General features: G+C 46.9%; 1 protein-coding gene across 3 annotated transcripts; it reads left to right on the top strand.

Annotated features, from left to right (window-relative positions):
* Positions 1–1,159: 1,159 nt before the first annotated feature.
* Positions 1,160–21,647, top strand: LOC308465602 (protein ZNRD2-like). 3 transcript variants are annotated; one of them, XM_080985595.1, is made up of 4 exons: positions 1,381–1,880; positions 18,569–18,717; positions 20,367–20,451; positions 21,115–21,647. In XM_080985595.1, the coding sequence occupies exons 1-4, from the start codon at positions 1,532–1,534 to the stop codon at positions 21,507–21,509; spliced, it is 978 nt and encodes a 325-aa protein (XP_080841721.1). In that variant the 5' UTR covers positions 1,381–1,531; the 3' UTR covers positions 21,510–21,647. The 3 variants fall into 3 exon arrangements, with proteins under 3 accessions (XP_080841719.1, XP_080841720.1, XP_080841721.1); XM_080985594.1 differs by lacking the exons at positions 18,569–18,717; positions 20,367–20,451; positions 21,115–21,647 and adding exons at positions 9,661–11,005; positions 11,920–13,919 and having other exon boundaries at positions 1,369–1,880; XM_080985593.1 differs by lacking the exons at positions 18,569–18,717; positions 20,367–20,451; positions 21,115–21,647 and adding an exon at positions 9,661–12,013 and having other exon boundaries at positions 1,160–1,880.
* Positions 21,648–22,912: the final 1,265 nt, after the last annotated feature.

Genomic DNA, 22,912 nt, shown 5'->3' with positions numbered 1-22,912 from the left:
CTGGAATATCCTGTGGTAAGGAATGGCTAGAACCTTGAGCAGAACTCCTGTTAGGAGGTAAGGGAACATTGCAACATTCTGTTGAAGGTCCCACTAGTAAGATGCAAATTATAAAGTGCATCAAAGAATGGTCTTATGGTGGGGGGAGGACATGCAGTTGCCCAGTTAAAGGTATGCTACATTCTTGGATTTCTCATTTTGGGGGGTAAAGCTGCTTCCACTCTGCTCTGACTCAAAAAAGCTTATGCCATAATAACTTTGTTGGTCTTTAAGGTATCACACTACAATATGTTAACACAGCTATTCCTCTGGAGAGGAAAAAGTAATAGTGTACAATTCTATGATGCTAGCTCACATGCACACTTCAACTCTGGCTGTTGTCTTTCTAACTACCAGCGAGTCTGGGTCAGATCCACTTCCTTCTGTTACCTTAAGGACCCATACTTAGGGGGCCAAAACCTCAACAAAAATCTGTTCCAGCAATTGAATCCTTGCTGGGTGCAGGAATCAGAGAGGACTCGGGCATACAGCCTACCCGTTCTCCTAGTTTGACATTAACTTGAAAATGGACACGTTTCACTTTTAAAAGTTTAACCCATTTTAGAAACAACAGAATCTCCCATCTTTACTACTAACTTTTGAGCAGGCCAATCACAAGCCAGTGTGCTGTAATGGTTAGACTATGACCTGGGGAGACCAAGGTTCGAACCCCGCCTTGGCCTGTGAAGCGCACTGGGTGACTTTGGGCCAGCCTATCAGCCTAACTTGCCTGACTGGGTTCATGGGGACCATGTGCTCTTTGAAGGAAAAGGTGGCATATAAATGTGATAAATAACCATCGATTTAGAACTGATAACTTCCATCTAAGGGGAATTTAGGTAAGCGGGGGAGGAAATGCTCCATTGACCCAGAAGTGCAACCTACAGTGTAGTTTATATTTTTTTCCTAAATCTGTGCTCTACAGCATAGGCGTAGCCAGGATTTTCGTTGGGGGAGAGCAGAAACGACGTGATTGGTCAAGTTGGTTAAGTGTTTCTATTGTTCTTCTTGATCTGGGGGGCAGCTGCCCACCCCCCTTGGCTACTCCCATGCTTTACAGGGACCCATCAATATAACATGTCGCCCTGAGACACGCGTACGCATTTCATGTAAAGATGCAGCCTCGACGCTCTAAGGGTTAAAAGACGCTGCTGTAGCTCGCCGGGAAGGTGTTCGTACGCACGCGCATAGTGACGTCAGAGGAACACTGCGCACGCGCCTCGCATCCTTTCCTCAGAGTTCAGGGCCTTACGGTTTGTGAGGGGGAGGGGAGCGCCAATGCGCGGAGCACTGCGCACGCGCGGCGACGTGGGCCCCTCCTTTCCTGTGGGTCAGCGCCGCCGCCGCCGCCACAGTCACCGCCGGGGCCGCCATTTTACGCGTCTTTCCTTCTCGCCTTCCTTCCTCCCTCCTTCCCCCCTCCTCTCTCTTTCTTTTTCTCTCTCTCTCTCTCTGTCCCTGCCTGGCTCCGCTCGGTGAGAAGGGCGAGCCGATGCACCCGGGCGTGAAGGTGTTCGTGGGCAACCTGCCCGAGGAGACCTCGCAGGTGGAGTTGCGCGAGCTGTTCGAGGCGGCCGAGCCGGGCGAGGTCCTGCGGGTGGCCCTCATGAAGCAGTTCGCCTTCGTGCACATGCGCGACGACGCGTCGGCCGAGCGCGCGATCCTCAAGCTCAACGGGCAGTTCCTGCACGGGCACCGCGTCGTCGTGGAGCCCTCCCGCCCCAGGCCCACGCACACCGTCAAGATCTTCGTGGGCAACGTCCCGGCCGCCTGCACCAGCGGCGAGCTCCGCCTCCTCTTCCAGGAGTACGGGCCCGTCGTCGAGTGCGACGTCGTCAAAGGTACGGCAGGCGGAGGCGACCTCGGCCTCAAAACCCCGCCGTCCGCCCGAACCGCGGCGCCGCCGGGGAGGCGCGCGGCGTGTGCCTTTCCCCCTCTCGGCTGCGAAGGAGGCCGCTTCTCCCCCTTCTAAGTCGCCCCCGCCGCTCCGGATCCGCCTCGCTCGCCAGGTGTTGAAAGCGACAACGTCCCCCGTCTGCTGCCGTTGTATCTCCCCGCCCCGGCCTCCTCAGTAGCTGGAGGTACTTGGAGGTAGACTGCCTCTAGCTGGGGAGGTTCATTTCCTTGCGAATGCTTCTCGGTAGGCTTGTTCCGCGAGAAATCGCCTAGTTCTTCTCGTGAGAGCGTAAAAAAGTTGGTTTGAGTGAGAAGGTAAAGAGCGCCTGTAAACGTGTCCGGAGTGCGCCTTTTCCTGTTAAATGATTGCAAAGACTAACTTGCTGCGCTTAACGGTAGCTGAAAAGCCCGGGACAGTAGACTTGGGGTTCTTTTCCTGACACCTAAATGAAAAGCGTCATGCTTTGGGAAGGCAATTCTGTAACTGGCGCACACCACTGACAGAAGCCTTATTCCTGACGATGGGGCTAATGTGAGGAAGGGTAGTACTGTCACGGCAGGATGGTGGAGGCATGGGCTTTCCATAATGTATGTTTATCCCAAGCTGCTGTGCAGTATTTTAAAGAGCCAGGCTGGTATGTTGAACAGGCTCAGAAACGTGGCCACCAGTAATGCATCCAGTAGCTCAGCTAGTAGCTGCATTTTTTTACCATTTGCAATTTCCAGATTGTCTTTTAAAGGCAGCCCCATGCACAATATCCAGCAGTAGTGTACCGTATTTTTCGCTCTATAGGACGCACTTTTTTCCCTTCAAAAATGAAGGGAAAATGTGTGTGCGTCCTATGGAGCGAAGACGCCATAGCCCTGCGCGCGCTCTCCCGGCTGGAGAGGTGACGGGCGGCTATGGCAAGAGCCTCAATAGCCGCGCGTCACCTCTCCAGCCGGGAGAGGGTCACGGGGGGCTGCTTTAGCCCCGCGCGCGCTCTCCCAGCTGGAGAGGTGACAGGCGGCTATGGCAGGAGCTTCTATAGCCGCGCGTCACCTCTCCAGCCGGGAGAGCGCGCGCGGGGCTAAAGAAGCACCCCGCGACCCTCTCCCGGCTGGAGAGGTGACGCGCGGCTATTGAGGCTCTTGCCATAGCCGCCCGTCACCTCTCCAGCCGGGAGAGCGCGCACGGGGCTAAAGAAGCCATAGCCCAGCGACCCTCTCCCGGCTGGAGAGGTGACGCACGGCTATGGCAGGAGCCTCTCCGCTGCACCTTTCCGCTGCTCCCTGAACTGCTCTTTGGGGCTGGTGGTGGGCTTCCCCCCGCCAGCCCCAAAGAGCAGGTCGAAAGGAACCTGAAGCCTGGAGAGCGAGAGGGGTCAGTGCACACCGACCCCTCTCGCTCTCCAGGCTTCCAAGGTAGCCGCCTGAACGCACCTTAAACGGCACCTTGTTTTAGAGCGGGAAAACAAGAGGGGGAAAGTTCTCCCCCTCTCTGCACAGCGCCTCCTGCCACTTCGCTGAAGGGGCACTGGGCAGAGAGGGGGAGAAATTTTTTTTCTTGTTCTCCCCCCTCTAAAACAAAGTGCGTCCTATTGTCCGGTGCGTCCTATGGTGTGAAAAATACGGTAAGTAGGGAGTTGCCAGAGCATGGGTCATTGTAGCTAGACTATTCTTGTCCAGCAGAGGTGGTCACAGTTGGCATACCAGTCTAGTGTAAAAAAAGAAAAAAGTATCACTTTACCCTTTGGGGCAAGTGCAATATGTGGGACACAATTTTTCCTGAGTAGGGAACTATCTAACCACAGTATTGCCATCTTGTCAGGACTGAGCTTCAGTTCATTGACCCTCATGTAGCCTATCAGCAAGTCCATTAAGTTTCCTAACCAGTATATAGTTTACCGTGATGGATCAGACCATTGGTCCATCTACTTTAAAACATTTCTCCAGCCCCAACTGGCCCCTGGGAACTTCACAAGCAAAGTACCATGGAACTGTTTATCACTAGGATTCAGCATCCCAAAAATCTCTAAACATGAACATTTTTTTCTTAAATATCCTGTATTCTAATTTATATTTAGTTCATCGACAGCTACCACTTATATAGACAAAATGGCAACAGACACGCACAAGAGGGGGGTATTGGCAGACTCTGGATAAGCCTTGCAAAAGTACCAAATACAAAAACTTCAAGGGAAAAAGGCCTAAGTGGGAGAAGTCCCAAAACAGTCCAATAAGAACTGAGCGTGCCTTATGTCTGTGGAGAACTTGCTGTATTTGATGGGAGAAACTGGGTGGGAGGGAAGATTTAATGGGAGTTACTAAAAAAGGAGCATGAAGGAAGAGACATAAGACATAAAAAGTGTAGAGAGAACTATCTCTTTGTTTGAATTGGGGTCTTTTGGTTCATGCTGAGAAACTATTTGTAAAGTTGCCCATAAAAATCAATGGAGAAATCCAAGATTTTAATGAAGCAGGGATTGGGCACCAGTAGAATCAAAGAATTGTGGAGTTGGAAGGGACCCTGCTAGTCATCTGTCCAACTCCCTGCAATGCAGGAACCTCTACTAAAGCATCAGTGACAGAAGGCCATCAAACTTCTGTTAAAAACTTCCAATGAAGGAGAGTCCACCACTTTCCGAGGCAGCCCGTTCCACTTTCTTTCACACACACACCCTGAAAAAAATCCCCTCCAAACAACTCAATGCTTGGTAGGCACACAGTGTTGACTTACTGTTGTGAGGGGTAGAAAATGGGGGTGTATGGGGATGAGATGGTGTGACTGGAATCCTGAACAACAGCACTCGACACTGAACATTTTCTTTCAAGTTCCATTTGTTATGACTAATTGAGAGATTTATTTCTTAATGGATACTTTTCTGTACATTTTGAATACATTTGGACAGCAGATGACCAGAATTATTTACATTGTTCTAAATGCAGGTGCACCATAGATTTATATTTGACATAAGCAGCCGCCACATATGCCACTTTACTCAAAAGTAAGTCTTACTGTGTTCTCTGAGACTTGCTTCTAAGTTATTGTTGCTAGTACTAAAGTTCCCCCCCCCCCAGTACACCCATGCTGTGAGAAGTACTGCCTAATAAGTACAATACACACTCCTTCTGTACTATAAGGATACCAGAAGTGCTGTTCTTAGAGCAGAGTCAAAGGTAGAATTTTGCGTGGTGGATACTGCTAGGACTGTGTGTGGTGTGGTCATGGGTATCCTTTTGCCTAAGTATCCATTGACAGGATTTCATAGTGCTAAAAAAAAGGTCCTGCTGCTGGGTTAGAAAGGAGTAACATTTATATTCTCTGCCTAGGCAGGAAAAGACCCCACTTCATTTTCCTTAGACTTTTGGTCAACATCCCTGCTTATTGCTGATGTGCCTAAGGCAGTCCCACCTCACTCCTCAGGTCTGAGGCTCCATGCCCATATGTGCAGTCTCTAATACGCCAGGGTTCTTCTGGTCTGGTGTTTAGGTTTCTATTATCTTTTCTCCTCCCACTCTCTTTTTAAGATTTACAGTGGTACCTCGGGTTAAGTACATAATTCGTTACAGAGGTCTGTTCTTAACCTGAAACTGTTCTTAACCTGAAGCACCACTTTAGCTAATGGGGCCTCCTGCTGCCGCTGCGCCGCCAGAACATGATTTCTGTTCTCATCCTGAAGCACTATTTCTGGGTTAGTGGAGTCTGTAACCTGAAGCGTATGTAACCCGAGGTACCACTGTATGTGCAAGTATCTGTAAATAAGGAGAATTTTTCCAGTGATACCAGACAAAATTCTGGGGATAAAATTCAATCTGATGGGTCCCCTGTGGAGACTACTTGTATCTCCAAATCCAAATAGATACAGTAAACAGATATTTAAGAAAAACGACCTAATAAATTCTTTGAGTGCCAACCGGCGTTTCAGTCATGGGCAAATATATCAACTGATAACTGAACCAAGGTATGAGGTGTTGCCACAATTGTGGCTGGTGAGTATTGAACTGTTCCTCACAGCTTGTGTAGCTTTAATGTCCGTTTCTTAAACACATTTTTCAGCCACTTTGTTTGCAACTAAAAGCCCTCACTTCATTTCTTTGTCGACATTAATTTGTAATTTTCTTTGTCGACATTAATTTGTAATTTTTCATAGTAACATGTGCTATACAGAGCTTTTAAAAATTTTAATGGTATGGTTGGAGAGGTTTTCCCCACTAAGTAGTTTAGTCCTAAGGCTGGTAAGTAACTTTTTAAAATCTGAAGCTGTCACCCCAAGCTGCAGGCCCCATCTTTCTCTCCTTTATAGCCCCAACTATTACTGCCAAATGCACTTGCGTCGTCCTGTGCTTTTTGGGTAGGCATTTGCTTCAAAGAGTTTGCATATTCCTCTTATCTGTCACTTGAGCTATTATGTGTCAAGCATTCCTCTAGAGCTTTCCTGAATCTTCCATAATTTTAAAGGACCCGGCGGTGCATCATGCTGTACAGAGCTGTCAGTCAGAGGCAACTGTCTCTTCAGCCCCAACTTTATCATTTAAGTAGGTCAGGAGGAAGGTTCATGTTTTGTTCCTCTCCTGTATTTCCAGTAAGTCATATGACAGTATCTTTGAGTTTACATGTACACATCCTTCTGAATGCCACTTTCAGGTCTTGTTTGCAGCATGTAATCAGATGCAACATCTCATTTGTTCCAGGACAGCTAAACCCATCCTGAAGTTTTCCCATTAGCCTCCTGTGTAGGCTGGGGTGTATAGAAGCAGACTGCACCTCAGGAGACTCAACTGAGTGCTCTGGAGGGTAGTATATATAGGGTTTCACATCCCCAGGAATGGTTGCCTCTCTCTCTTTCTCTAAACTGTTGTTGGATGGATTCTTTTGTTTGGTCTAATGCTATCTCCTTAACTCTGTCTCTGTAAGCTCTGTTAATCATTTCCTCCCTTCTGTTTCTTCTTCTGGATCAGTTTTTTTTTAAAGTACTTTGGCTGAGAACGCGAAGACTTATGAAAATTCAGTTTGCGTTTGGTCTAGGTCAGCAATGTATCTCACCAGGGGAAAACAGATACATACTCTATGTTTGTGTGCACCCCCATCCCAATTGATAGGGAGGGTCAGAACAGAATCTGTTGTGTGCTGCAGAATGAATGGCTTGCTGGTTTAGCAGTCTTCCATTTTATTATATTTTTTCAAAATGCAGCTGCTTAAACACTGAAATGCCACTCATAGAACTGACAAACATTGTCAAGAAATTTGCGCTAGTTGTTGCAGCCAGATATGTAAAATACATCTATTTGTAATGTTGCAAACAAAATCTGCTCCTTTTCCCTAATGGGGTACACAAGAGCCCGTATGGAGTTCTTTGTAGGTTCTCCATCGGTAGGGGGAAATAACAGAGGCCAACCAGAGAATATTGAGAAGCAAAGCAGCTAGTAAGCCTGATCTTTATTAAAACTGTTGCAACAGGGTGCTCCCCCCACACGCAGGAGAGAGGAGGAGGACCCATAACAAAGGTGTTCCAGCCCTTATATAGACTCTTGAAATTGCCCACCCTCAAACTCAAGACCACCTCCAGAAACAACATATGTACATCACAGAAGGGGTGTAGCCCAGGACCCCCCCCCCAAATACATCACAGAAAGTGGTGGTCTCTAGCAGAAATACATCACAGAGCGGTCTAAAACAGAATCCTGTGTGTTTATCTCCTGTCTGCCAGGTTACCTGATTGCATTATCTGGGTTTTGGCCACTCTTTTGTTATTATAACTACTTAATTCCTGAATACAGGTCACAGGCTCACCCTGTTCACACCTTAAATGTACCCTTAAGGCAGGATTTGTGAGCACAGACAATGGGGAGTTTTTTTCATTTCCTCCCTCCTTGCAGAGAAACATTTGGTCAGTTTGGGGGAGTCAAAATGGTTTCAGGACCGTCTTCCTGTACTGTTTCAGACATGTGGTTTATATATTTATGTACGTGTTTGCCTTGTACATTTAATTTATATATTTGAGACCGTAAATTCTTGTAACAGTAAGTTCATCACAGTCTTCATCAACAATGAGTGCTCCCGTTTTCTTCATACTGGCCCAAACTGAAAACTTTTTAGATAGTGCTTTTCTGATCTCATCATAGAGCATACAGTTAAAGAAATAGTAGTCTAATATTTCAGCTTTATTTGTTCTAGCTATTTGAATGGGCAGGGATGAGCAGACTTCAGACATGCAGGATCTGTTTTTATTTTGAGTTTGTTTGCTTTTTACTAGACTCCTGAGATCCAGAAACGTGGTGCAAAAGACAAACTTAGAATCAAAGAATTCTGATTGTATGTGAACACAGCTCAGTCCTTCCACACAAAAATCCTCTCCTAGTTACCCCAAGTTTTTTTCATTTCAGCAGCCATAATTAGGGGGAGAAGAATTTTGTTGCTTCTGCAGTTAAACACAGAACCAGATATCCTTGCAAATCACCCAAAGATCTACCAGCAGATTCATATTTTCTTTTTCAGATCTATGAGGGGATGTGCGCATAGCAGCCTGTTTCCGTTGGATTTGCAGTGAAAGAAAAGTGTGTGGTTTGTGAAACTGGCACAGACTTGCTTATTGAAGCTAAGAAGCAACTTTAGAGAATAGAACCTCAGATTCATTCCACTGGGTGCTTTTTTTAAGCTCCCTAGATTTAAATTGCTTTTTTGCATCAGCAGGATCCAGCCATGTTGATTTATAATAAGTATTAGGTTGAAACATCCGAAAGTCTTAAATGTATTCAGCAGTCTTGACAGTTTGCTCCAGCAGTTCTTGTAACCATGAGTCCTTTAGGCTTCTTATCAGAGTCCAGTAGGCAACAACCTTTGCAACAGAGGTGCTTGTCCTTTGCCTGCTATGGCATGTAAGGCTGGGAAAGATGCAATAGGGAACACACCTTGAGAAAGTTGTTAGTATGTTCTCCATTCTGTTACAACTTGTGGAATTCAGTGGGTGGAGGGAAACCATGCAGATTAAAATTGTGGCCTTTGTCCTTGTATATTTTGTGCTGTCATTTGAAATCCACCTTTGCTAAAGTAGTGCATAATTCTGGTGTTTAAAATCATACAAAATGTCATGGTTCACTGGCTTTACAAGTTCAGCCTCTGGTTTTATCAGAGTTAATCTTTTCCTTAAATTTTGATAGCTCAGCTTCAAGCCACCATCCTAAATGCAGTTTTTCTAGAAGCAGAATGCCAGAACTATTGAGGGCGGGGGAAATATTTACATTTGTGTAGGGTAGTATCCATATGCAAGATGTTCAGGTATAAATGAAACTGTAACATTTTAATGCGCAACAGGAATGTTCTCAGCATTTTGACTGGGGGCAGTGGGAGAAAGTCCTGCTGAGGATTAATACGTTGAAGATGAGAAATCAAGCAGCACAGAGAGAGTTTGATATGCTTTGGCACACTGTGAATTATGTGCAAATCATGCAGGAGGCGGAGTGAGCTGTGGGATAGGATGGGTAGTTTGATGCTTAGCCTTCAAACCTTTAAGACAGGGGCCAGTTCCTTGTACCTTAATAGGTGCCAGTGGCCTGTTCCTTCCTTGTGGCTCTTAAAGAGTTGCCCAGCAAGCCACATCAGCTGATTCATTCTGCATTCTTCTGGTATCAAACAGATGTGTTTCAGGCTGAAGCCTTTTTAGGGCACATCGAAGTATGAGTGGGTTCCAGTAATTAAATGTCATATGTTCCTTATTGATAACCTTCTGTCTGCTGCTTTATCAGACTATGCGTTCGTTCACATGGAGAAGGATGAGGATGCCAGAGCCGCCATTGAACATCTTAATGGAAGGGAAGTCAAGGGCAAGAGAATTAATGTGGAACTTTCTAATAAGGCTCATAAAAGGGGGCCAGCTGGGCACACCGGCCAGCTGGGCAACAGAGCTGAAAAGAACAAAATACCAACCCTGGATAAACTCCAGCCCAGGAATGACGCTTTGAGATCCAGTAATCTTGCTTTCCCAGCGGGAGGATCAACTTATTCTTCACTGGAGTATGACTATCAGCAGCGCCTGGGGAACAACAATTTAACCAAAATTGATTCTCAAGACAGTCAGGCTAGGCAGGTATCTCCTTCCTATTTTGGAAGGGACAGAAGCCCCATTAGACGCTCACCAACAAGAGCAGGTTACATAATTCCTATGGCAGCCCAGCAAGCATCCTACAGAGACCAGGCTTCTGCCTCCCTCGGGACAGCCTACAGAGACCAGCCTGCAGCATCACTTGGGATGGCTTACAGACCCCAGCCTACAACTGGGCAGGCTGCAATGTACAGAGCCCAGTCCTCAGCCATGCTTGGAAATCAATATAGAGCCCAGTCCTCTGTTCCCCTGGCAACTACTGGGGCCCAGCCAGCAGCCTCAGCACTAACATCCTACAGTGCCCAAGCAGCTGCTTATGGAGCAGCACAAGTGGCTGCTTCTCAAGTCCCTTCTTATGAGGCCCAGCCCACAACAACATACGCTGCCACTTATGGGGCCCAGGCTGCTGCAACATATGCAGCAGCTTCCTACGGTGCCCAGGCAGCAGCTGCCGCTGCTGCCCTCTCAGCATCTTACGGGGCCCAACCTGCAGCCAACCAAGCAGCCTTGTACGGTACCCACCCTCTCTCAACACAGACAGCTTCATACGGAGTCCAGTCAGCTGTTGGCCATGCAGCTTCTTATGGGGCCCAGGCTGCATCTGCCCTGCCAGCTGCATATGGGGCACAGGCTGCAGCAAACTTGGCGGCCGCTTATGGTATGCAGGATGCAGCAGCAGCAGCAGCAGCTGCTTCGTATAAAACGCAGCTCTCTGCTTCACTGTCAACAGCCTACAGAGCACAAGTCTCAAACCCAGCAGAGACAGCTTATGCTGCACAGCAATCCACTTCTGTTCCCTTAGCTGCAGGTTACAGAGCTCAGCCATCATACAATGGGCTGACTCAATCTGCACAACAGGCAGCCTCATATACAGCATTGTCCCAGTCAGAAGCTGCAGCTCTCCATCCGCCGTATGAACGCACTCGCCTCTCTCCACCGCGTGGCAACCGTGAGGATCTCTACAGAAAAGCAGCTGCAATGAATAAGAGGTATGCAGCTAGACCAGTTGTAATGCTTTTCACGCCAATCGCACCTTCTGCCCAAGGATTTTTCTGCACTTTTCAGAGGGGTTCAAAGGAGGACTTCATTCTGTGGTTCCATGGGAGGGAGCAGAGTTCCCGCTATGACTTTAAATTGGCATTTATTCGAAAGCAAGGATGGGTCAGGAGTGGGGCTTGCTTAACCTTTGCTACACTGGCTGTGCCATTAGTTTCTCTCTATCAGATCTTTCAAATCTTTTCTGTGCTTTACTGTTTGTGGGGAAGGGAGCAAATATGGGCTGCGCTCTTACCATTTCCCCCCGCCTGCACATATCTCTGGATAATTGTGAGTACGTGTTTGTGAGAAGGCTCTGCTACCTGACCAGATCCCACCACAGAGATGGCAAACTAGACCTTTGAGACTTGACTGAGATTGCAAATAAGAGTTGCACCAGCTTTAATTCCTGGCAATGATGAGCATAATCCATCGTTTTCGGTCACCTCCAAGTCTTTTTGAGCCTTGACACGCCTTAGCTCTTGTATCCATCTTAGAAACTATTGAGTGTAGTTTTGTGAGGTCTGGGCCTCCTGCATGGTACTGTGCTTTATCACTATTCTGATGGGAGGCTCAAAATTCTGCTTAAATGGTGAAGTATAATTAGTATTACAGAATAGCTGAACCATTGAGAGATTATTCCCCATGTCTGAGAGAAGTAAAACGGCCCCAGTTGCAGCCAGACAATGGAGGAAAGATGATTGTTTGGATTACTTTAGCAGGCTCTTTTCTGTGCTTACATCTCAGCAGTCATCTTCTGTGCGGGTGGAGGGGGGCCATCTCAATCATAGTGTGTATATAATGTAAGGCATCGGCCATGAGGGTTTTTATTATTTATCAAATATCTAATGTCTCTTCTCTTAACCAGGTACGGTTCTGACCTCTCAGATGACCGCCGTTTATCTGACCTCTCAGATTTCCGCCATTTAACAGACTCCCCCCACGCGTACCGCCATTCGCCGACAAAAGCTCAACTGGATTATCGCCGTCTCCCAGAAACACAGTCTGATTATGCCCGATATGCGGGTGCCTATGGCGATTACATGCGTAACGCACAACTGCAGCTGCATGCTAGTTACCAGCGCCGCCTGTAAAGGATTTCCCCCGTCTTTCCTGGGGTGGGACTGCGTCATTGTTCTGGCGCCCGCCGTTGTAACACGTCTAGCATAAACCCCGGCTGCTGCATCCTTGATGAGAAGTCTTTGCCATTTGATTTCAGAATATCCTTTTAGTCACTACATTTCTTCTCACCCTTTGTCACAGTGCCCTTAGCAGCTTGTCATTGTAGCTCTTGTATCTTCTGTTGTTGTTGTCCTTTCCTATACCAAGTAAAGGGTGTTATTTACTTTAGCGAGCCATATGGGGCCATCCAAGATAAACAGTTTTCTAGGGGAGTCTTGTGGTTGCTATCTTAATTTCAGTGTTAGGGCTCTGTGCTCGGCCTCAGGACTGCTGTAAATTGCTATATATTCAGTCATTTTGAAACCAAAGTCCCTGGGTGAAGATGGCAACATGGTGAATGTTTGCTTCTGGTTCCTTGGTCCTGCCTCTTGCCATGTCCCACCCGTTAGAAAGGAAACTGTTCTAGCATTGAAATCCTCATTTAATGTGCTTGTTGAAAGGATCACTTTGTATCCTTTCCAAGTGAGCTCAGTTGCTTTTATGTAACAGCATCCATTGATTTTTGCTAATATAGAGTGCACAAGTAAACCTGAAGTTAGAAGTGAGTTTAGATTTTATTTTTTGTATTAACTGTAAATAAAAAGTAGGCAGACTGATAGTTTAGGAAATCCAGCTGCCTGGTGGTTTTGGTGGGATGTGTGTGTGGCTATTATTCCTTTCATATTACATACAAGTGTGTATGTAAACAGCAGAACTCAGGACCATCCCTGCTGGTGTGTGATCATCACACAGTGATGATAAGTGATCAATGCTATCAAAATACTCCCCTTTTTAGTTGCACAGGATATTTACAGGCCTGGAACACCCTTCAGTCCTATAACTGGGAGGTCTCTGTCTCCAGTGTTTGTTATTCCTGCAATATTTAAGACTGCTCCCTTACAAACTTTTTGGGAACCTCTCCCTTCTCTCTCCCCACTTCAACCAATATATCTGTCCTATTTGTCTTTCATGGTGTTAAGTTTTTCAGATAGTGGGAGAAGTCAGGTTTCTCACAGGGGTTCAAGTAGAGGAATACCATGGATAGGTGAGGGCTCCACACCCCAAGATGTAGGAGAAATTGAGAGAGATGTTCATGAAGCTGTGAAGGGCTGAAGTGATGGTTCTGTCAGGAGCAAGTGTGGAGTTCAGCTTGATGTTGCCTACTATATTTGTTAGATTGTGCCATGTCCTACTACTGCTGTCTCTGCACAAAATATAGTGCCAGAATGCTGAAGGGTGAGGACAGCTGGACATCTTCCAGAACATTATTGGCAGGTAGTTGTACTCTCCCCAAGTGCTGCTGCTTTTGTAGCAGGAAACCTGTTTTCATCTCTTGCAGCATAACTTTTTTGTTTTTTTTATTGAATGCCTTTTTCTGCCACTGTTAACTCACAGTGCAACTGCAAAGAGACATTTCCCCCCTCTTTATATTTTTCCATTTCATTACAACTGTTTATGAACAGCAGTAGCAATTAGAATCTAATCAGAGTTTTAAGTAAGCGTGGCTACACAAAGCAAAAAGTAGCATTGTCAACTGACAATGTTGGCTGAACGCTTGCTAGTTTCTAGTAATAATTTGACAAAAATGCTTGGAGTGAAGCCAATCTTATCTGTGTTTTTCCAAGTAGGTAGTTAATTAATAATTGTACTGCTTTTTATAGGATTATGCTTCCTGGGCAACTGATTAAAATGTGCAAACTTGCTGTATTCCTGGCCTGAATCTGTTCCATGTTTTTAAGGCTCTTGAGTTTTGAGAAATACTTCTTGTGGCTTGCATGATCTGCCCTCTTAGTTTCCCTATGACACAGACAGAATCACCCAAGAACACATCAACAAGCTCTAAATAGTGTTTCGCTTGGTCCCTTTGTGTCAGATGAACTGCAATTCCAGTCTAGAGTGGATTGCTCCTTAAAACCAAAGGGCGCACAGTCTTACATATAATTACTTTCCCCTTCAATTAGTGAGGCCTACATTGAACTTTCCCAGTGAGACCACAAATGGAAATTTTAAAAGGAGCAGCGCTCTTTGTTTTTATACTGCCTGTAGTTACACAATCATCTGCCTTCTGTGCCCCTTGGGGAAAAGGTAATTATGGGCCTTGAGAGTTGATTGGCTGGTCAAGATGTGCATCGATGGCAAAGGGAAGAGATCTCTGATTTTACTGTGGTAGAAGTAAGACGGCATGCGTTTCTCCTGGTATATGTTCAGTTTCTATCCTTCAAGAGCTTACTGCCCATCTGCACTGTGTCTCCTCTCCCATTTATTAAAAATGGTGTGGTGGGGCATTTATAAAAACAGGTCTAGTAAACAATCTAACACTTCCCTACTGCCTCAGGGAAGTAGTTCAAGACAGTATAAGTCTGCTCCATTCCTCTGCAGACAGAAGAGGAAATGTGAGCTGTGTTAAGTGTGTAAAAAGTGCATTAGAGGTATTGCAGAAGACCTATATCCAAGTGGTCAAGCCTTGCTGAACCAAGGATTTTCAGTTCAGCTTCCTGAACACAAATGCAACCACTGTTTCCTTCTGGAGTTTGTAGCCTTAAGCACTCTGACGTCCTGAATTAAATATTAAAATAGTATGTACCTTACAAGTTGCCCATTTCACTCAGTGCAGTGTGTCCATCTCTGGGTTGTGTCCCAACCTCAGGTTTAATCTCATTTAGGTTGAATCGGCTTCCTTTTAAAGAACACTGAAATTGTAGCTTTGAGAGGGGCCTGCTGTACTTTCTGTGTTGAAGAGAATTCTGTTGCTTCCTCTAGCATGAATTGACCTGCTGTGCTAGCCAAACTTTATTGAAAAGAATGATTAGTCACACACCTGCTTACACTTACCCTTCAGCAAACCTCAGATCGGGTGTCAATATTGTGCATCACAGGTCACTTAAGCAGACACCTCATCAAGCCTAGTCTCCCAGGTGTCACTACATATCCCTTTGTAACCTGCCCTTCCTACCCCGACTCCCTTGGGAACCCTAAGAGGTTGGGACCCGTTACCGACTCCCTCCCCCTCCCCCCAATGCTTTGCGACTGCGGGACAAATGGAGCATAGGTCTCTGTGGCTCCAGGTGTCAACCCGTTTGCGGCGTCAGACTTGTACCCCGTCTGATAGGTCTCTGCGAGAAATTCTTCCAGCATAAAACTAGGTTCGAGCCCTTTGGCAGAGTTTAGTAGGCCTTTTTAAGAATCCCGCCTCTCCCTGCGCCCCCAGCTGGTGGAGCTCGGCCCAGTCGGAGAGGCGAGCCAACACGGAGTTCTTGAGGGTGGCGGCGGCGGATGATGATGATGAGGTTGCTTTCACGGGTCGCACACCAAATGCGTTTTCAAGGAGGGGGCAGTTGCGCTGGGCGCCCACAACACACCGCCGGCGAACAGAGGAGAGGCAGCCGGGAAGGCGCTGCAGCAGGCCTCTTGCACTAGGGCTATGCGTTTGGACGTGGCGGGCCAATGTGTGCTCGCTTGGAGGGAGCCCGAGGCCGGCGTGCAGACAGGTTGGCGGCGGCACAGGTAGACGCCGCCACTAGGCCATCCCCACCGTATCCCGCAGCAGCTGCAAGAGCAGCGCGTGCCACCCGTTGCCACGGCAACCGCCTCAGAGGCGGAACCGGACGATACTTTTTAACGGTGGCAGGAAGTTCCGCCCTCTTATTAACATACTTTACGTCGATTAGTAGAAGCCAGTTTTCTCCGAGACCTAAGCCAATCGCCCTTAGCTGCTTTCTGTTCCTTTCCACAAGCGGGGGGGGGGGGGGGAGGTATTAAAATTCAGCGCTGCCTGGTCGCGATTGGTCGCAACCACAGAACGACAAAACGGAGAAGCGCACCTCGCACGGATTTTAAACAGCTACCACATTCCGAGCTGGAACTGTGTTGCAAAATCCGGGGTTTTACTGTAAGTGCGACTCTAGCCCTCTTCGTCCTCTTTCCATCTTGAGTCTTCGTATGACAAAACCCCGACTGTTTTCTTTGCTTGCTTTTAAACATTCTGCCAATGCAAATGCCAGCATGGTGGTTACGTTGCTTGAAGCTTTGCTTCAGTCTTACTGAGTCTCTGACAGCCCTAATTCAGCAATCAGTTGCGTACAGGAGTCTCACGCTCCGCTACCTCGCGCACAGAAGAGTTGCGCTTTCACATTTTTCTGAAATGATTAAAAAAATAAGAATTGACAAAAATTACTCATATTTGCAGCAATCTTTGACCAACCACAACTTAAGTCTGGATTTTCCCAATGATTTCTATGCCCAGCTTTCGCTTCTGTATAGTGGGGGCGGGAAAAGTGCACCGAGAAAGAGAATTCCTGCTTTGGGCCAGCCTGTATTTTCCTTTCTGGGGTCAGCCCGCCTTTAGTGGGCGCTCTTGAATTGTCGTTAGCTTAAACTTCCGGGGTAGGTTTGTAAACCATTTTTAGTCGCCCGCGGGATACGAGGGTTTCCTATTGCAAGAACATCAGAAACTACGAAGAAAAGTGTTTCGGGGTTGCTGTGTCCGGAGGGGGAAAGGTATAGAAAGAAAAACAAGCAATTTTATTTTTGCTGCATCTGACATGGTATTGGTTGGTTTTTGCTTCCCTGTCTCATTTGAACAGGACACCCCCCCCCGCAAAGAAAAGAACCTCGGGAACTGGGTCTGTCTGAAGATACAACCATGTGAACAAAGCTAGCCAAAAGAGTACACTTGAAATGTTTTTAATATCCTGCTACATTATTGTTTCTGTCTATTTGGAAATTAATAGTGAGTGATCTCTGTAATATTTCACTGCAGACCCTGATCTGTTCTGTTGCATTTCATCAATAAAGAGCAAAAAGGCAATAATATGAAGTCTTTTATTAGAGAGTATCAAGCTCAGTCTCCCATCTACTGGGTTGGTATCAGCATCATGAAACAAGATGGTTATGACCTCATCCCCAAACTGCAGATTGGGGATCATAGCGGGGGATTACACTGTTGGGTTGTCATAGACATCACACCCTCCTACCCCACCACTTGGACTGCATACATGCCCTACATTTAAAGCATATGGTCCCCCCCCCCCCCCCGAGTTCTGGGAACTGAAACTTCCACCTTACAGAACTACAACTCCCATCAAACTACAGTTTCTGAGGTTCTTTGGGGAAAGCAATGTGATTTAAATGTATGGTGTGCGCAGATATCTGTATGGAGATAAAAATCTGTGCCCTATATTTGCATTTCAATTTTTAAAAAACCCTCAGGCACATTTATCCGGAATAAGATGATTTTGAATAGCACAAACTCCTTTCTTTTTTGCCTTTACTTGAGGGCGAGAGGTCAGCATACCCAGGCTGCTGCCAACTGACTGCAACAATAAACTGCTGGGTTTCTCCACCATCTCCAGAAGTAGTTTTCACTTTAATTAGAACATAAGGGCATCCCAGAGAAACTTGTAAGTCCTGCAGGTAAATGAATTATTAGTGTTGAGCTGCAATATTATACACACCTGGAAGTATGTCCCATTAAATTCAGTGGAATTTGAGTACACATGCATAGAATTATACTGCAGGATATCTGTGTTTTGGTTAGATGGCCATATATTTCTGGGAAACCCCAGTCAGAAAGAAAAGAAGCAACAATTTAGCCCATTATTGCCCCCTCAAACTGGCAGCTGCTCTTCTACATCACCTGCCACCTGATACTGATTTCACTGAGGATGCCATGAATTGAACCTAGAACATTTTGCATGCAAAGATGTGAGCTATGATCCCACCCATACTTAATTGACCTAGATCAGCACTCTGTATTCCACTGGGCAGCAGCTTTCCATTTTCTCATTCAAATGCCTTGCCAAATCCTGGGGCACTCTACATAAAAAGCATGTGCTCTACCACTCAACCTTTCCTCCCACTGAGCATGTGCAGAGTGCCTTCTCTCCCTTGAAGCGGCTGCAAACTGCTTCTCCCGCAGACACATCGTGGGTTTATGGGAGGGAAGCCTATGCGTGCCAGAATCTACGGATTGCCAACAATCTTGAAATTAGACTACGCTGTCCGCCAGCCAATTTCCATGCGTGTACCTAAAGTGGAAGCAAATGTCCCGCCGGAACCTTCGTTTTAATGCCTCAGTTTCGTGGGGGGAGGGAAAGAGGAGGACAGAGGTTTGTAGGCGGAGTTTCTGCGAGGGATGACCAGGGAGGAGGCGTGGTCAAAGCCGGAAGCTGCGGCGTCCGGGGAACATCATGGCGCTCAACGCGGCAGGTAAGTGAGGGAGGAGGGGTAACCATGGCAACCGGGCCTGCAGGCCCTGGCGAGAGGCGAGCCTGGCCCAGTAATCGGCTAGCGGGACGGGGACCGAGAAGGCTTGTTTCCCCACCGCCGCTGTTTCCCATTCTCCCTCCCTCGCCCAGGCGACGAACCGGAGTGGCAGCCGCCGTCGGAGGCGGAGCTGAAGGTGATCCAGGCCCGGCGCGAACGGCAGGACAAGATCAGCAAGCTGATGAGCGACTATCTCCTCAAGGGCTACCGCATGCTGGGCGACTGCTGCGAGGAGTGCGGGGTGAGAGGAGGCGAAGGCGCCTGGTCACGTTTGCAGAGCGCGAGGCCGAGGGGGAGAACGAAGGGACCTCTGAGCACGCTCAGAGTGCCCTATCTTCTGTCATCCCTTTCTCCCTGCTCCGCCAAGGAAGAATTTCTGGGCAGGTCGGAGCCGCAGCACATCTGAGAGGAGTTTAAGGGCTTCTAATAAATAATTTTAAAAAACCGTTCTTAAACTCAAGCGCCTTAAAGGCAGGAGAATTCCCTGAAGTGCGGTGCTTTTATATAATAATAAAGAGTTGGTGTAGCGACTGGCAAAGACAGCCTTTGCCAACCTGATGCCTACACGAAGGCATCAGGGTAGCAGGTTGCTGAAGGCTGAGCTGAGGTTGAGCTCTGAATTGCGGAGTCACTGGTCTGAATCTTAGCACTGCCAGAGTCCCCTCAATGGCCTCTGGTAAGTCAGTCTCCTAGCTGCACTTCATTCCCCATCTACAATACAGTCTCCATTTTTCAGGGCTGTTGAATACAGCGAGATAACATATAAGAAGCATTCTGAATGCTTGAAATAGTTTGTGGCAGTGTTGAGTATTATTATGGCTTGTATATGCTGTTTTTGTGGCAGTCACTGGCCTGTAAAGCATATTTCAGCATTCACCTGGTGCCATAGGCTAGCGAGTAGGCTGGTGGAAGAGAAGCAGAAGGTTCCATCCTTCCTCTGATCCCAGCATAAAAGGAAAGTGGGCTATTGGGAAAGGAAAGGCCACTTACCCAAAGAAAGGCAGTAGGCTGTTGTGGGAGAAACAGCGCTCTATGCCCTTCCTTAGCTAGCCTCTGCCAGCTATTTTTTAGAAGGCAACTAAGACTTTTGGGTCTTATTTACGAGGTTGTGGGAGAGGGCCACACATAGGCTCAGCAAGTCTGCAGCAACCGTTAGAAACAGCAAGTTATGCTCAAACCATGGAAGAAAATATGAGGCCTGAGGTTTTAAGTTGAAAAGGTTGCTCGAGTTTTGAGGAGAAAGTTGGGGTGGGAATAATGAGATCAACAAGCCTTTGAGTTCTCACCCAGATTTTAGCCAAATCTTTTTCTCCTGTAGTTTTCTGAAAACAGGAGCCAAGAGAGCTCCTCTCTCTCCAGTAGTCAGAGCACTGGTTTCAATATGCAGTCATATGGCCAGTAGAAGATAGGAGGGATCCAGAAAGTAGCACCTGCATATCATTTGTGATCCCCACCACTACACACACATGCACACAATAGTTTTGCCCTAATCTTTTCCTTGGAGAGAGCTGGAGTCTTTCTGAAGAAGGGATATCTGTTGGTCTTAAGCAAGTGCAGAATGTTTTTTATATGTCCCTGAATGTAATTGCAAAAACAATGAGGTAAATTGTGCCCAGGTTGGCAACCAATATTTTGCATCTGTGTCTTTAAAGTGGAGGAAGCTCCTGCTTCTTTCCTCAGCACCTGACATCTTGTGACAATCTTTTCTCTATCAAACATTAGCTCACAGTTAGAATTTTGGCGCCTAGAATCCAGGTTTTTATTTATTTCGCTGGTGTAATTTCTCTCACCTCCCCACCCCCATACACCATTCTTTCTCTCTCACACACATCACATTCCTTTTGCAGGCTCTGACACTTTTCTCTCCTTGCTATAACCTTGCCCTTTCAGACTATTTTGCTGCAAGACAAGCAGAAGAAATTGTACTGTGTCGCCTGCCAAGAACTTAATTCTGATGTTGACAAGGACAATCCGGGTATGTTTGGGGTAGTGTGGGGAGGTTGCCTCACTGGGATGGATTGGGAAGGGCAGGAGTCTTGGATTAGAAGGTGGGAATTAGGAACCAGGGCTTTCCTCCCGTTATGTGTTGGTGGGGAGAGGTATTTCTTAATTAGCTGGAAATAATTCATGAGTCTGACTCCATTTCTTGGAGTTTAAATGCAGCAGTTGCTATAAACCATAACTGGTGCTGCAGCACTTGTTTAATGCTTACACATTGATGCTCTGGCAACTTGGATGATCCCTATATTCAAGTTTGTATTGTTCATTCTGCCTTTAGAAGATATCTGAAGGCAGTCCTGTACAGGGAAGTTTTAAAAGTTTGATGTTTTATTGCGTTTTATGGGAGCTGCCCATGGTGTCTGGGGCAATCCAGTCAGATGGATGGCATATAAATCATAAAAATATTATTATTGTAAAATTATTATAGTGGGCCTCTGGGTGTGCCAGGAAAGAACCTTTTCTGCTTCACTTAACAAGAGAGAGTTAGTGTTAAGTTGCTGCTTAGATCTTCCAGTGGTGCTTGCCTGTTATTTTTCATTGGGATGCTTGCAAGACGCTTGTGTGTGTGCAGGACTGGGGCAGGAGGTCCAGGAGAAACAGGGCTCTGTGGTGATGCCTATGTGCTTCTTCTCTGCAGCCCTGAATGCTCAAGCTGCTCTATCCCAAGTGCGTGAACGACAGCTAGCTGCTAACTCAGATGATGCCACTTCACCTGAGTACCTCTCCTCTCTGCCAACTCCTCGCCATGTGCCACGCCCAGAACACTGTGAAGGGGCAGCAGCAGGACTCAGAGCTTCTGCCATTGCTCCAGCACTCCCAGCCCCTGTTGCAGTGCCTGCCTGCCCACCTTCCACTGGTGCCCTGGCTGCAGCGGAGGAGGCCATACTGCAGAAGATCAACTGGGCTGTCCACGAGCTCCAGCAGAGCACTTGCGTTGAAACAAGCATACAGCTCTGCTCACTTATCCGGTCCTGCACAGAATCCCTCAAAGGAATTAAGGAACTGTTGCAGGGCGGTGGCCCTGATGTATAGGAGCATTGGCAAGCCATAGGATCACAGCCATGCCTATGGCACCAAACAATGTGTCTCTTAGAGGCTAGATTAGAGTCTGAGCAGTTCAAACAAGACTGTGCTCTTTCTTCCGATTAAAACGTGTTGCTTTTTGTCTCATTCTGGTTGTCTTGAAGTTTGGGAAAGGTTCCTGGAGATCTTTGTTGAACTGGTGGGTCTCATTTGGGACAAAATGAGGAAGGGAAATGAGTTAGATTTCCCCTCTGACAAGGGTGCATAGAACCATCCTGCAGAACTTTGGGCCCACTCAGTAAACGTCCTGGTCTTGTTGCCTGCATGATACTCTAAAATTAGGGTTGTCAAGGGTTTAGCTTAGGGGAGGGGGGCAGTCACAAGCTATACAAACATTCATGTAGAACAGAGATAGGACACGCATGGCCTCTCAGGTGTTGTTCAGCAACTGCTATTAGGCAAGACAATGTGGTCAGGATGATGGGACTTGTGACTCTCCATATGTTGCTGGTTCCTCATCCCTAAATTCATGTGGATTCTGATAGGCCTTGCTTTCTCCTTCATGAATGATCAATTAAACCAATAGCTCTCAAGCTGAAGGCCAGGCCCCTTTGGGAGGAGCATGCAATATATTTGCAAGGGTACAAAATTCTAGGATGGGAGATCATGCCAGAAGCAGCCAAGGTTTAGCACTCTGGCTACCAAATCATCTATGCTTATGGAAGCTGCAGAAAGTCAGGAGAAATCTGGCATTTCCCCTGTCTGGTTGGTTTTATGAGGAGGTTGAAGATAGCATGTTCTAGTCCTTTTCTACCGGCAGAGTTGGATCCTTATACACAGCAGAGAAACATGAACATACGGTACATCTTGCTGTGAGAATTCTGGGTTCTTGCCTGCTCCAAATATAGTTGCTGGCATAATGTAGCCCTTAGGAAAGTGATACGGGTTTCCTAATGTGAAACAGTATTCAACCAAGGTTTCTCTGCATTTGCATTATGAGTCTGGGGCTGAATTTGGAATGTGTCTGTTTTTATGCTTCATGACAACAGACAAATGCAACAGGAACAGAAGAAGCTGCCTTGTGTACCCAAGAGCCCTGATGGAGCAGGCTAGAGGCCCATCTAATTCAGCCTTCTTTTCTGACAGTGTCCCAACTGGATGCCTATGAAAAACCTGCAAGCAGAATCCTCGTACAACAGCACTTTCCCCATATGTGATTCCCAGAAACTGGCATTCAAGGCGTATGGCCTCTGACAATGGAGGTAGAACATACCTGTTGTGGCTAGTAGCCACTGATGGCCTTGTGCTTGAAGTTGGCCGATCATATTTTAAAGCTGCCCCGGTCTGTGGCCAGAAACAGAGGGCACCAGGTTGGCCTATGTTGACTATGAGCTGCTTCCTAGCAGCATTTC

This window comes from Podarcis pityusensis (assembly GCF_964106645.2).
Source record: "Podarcis pityusensis genome assembly, chromosome: 16".
In the NCBI taxonomy this organism is placed as follows: Eukaryota; Metazoa; Chordata; class Lepidosauria; order Squamata; family Lacertidae; genus Podarcis; species Podarcis pityusensis.
Note: the sequence above shows the minus strand (reverse complement) of the source record. Positions and strands in the feature narration are given on the sequence as shown.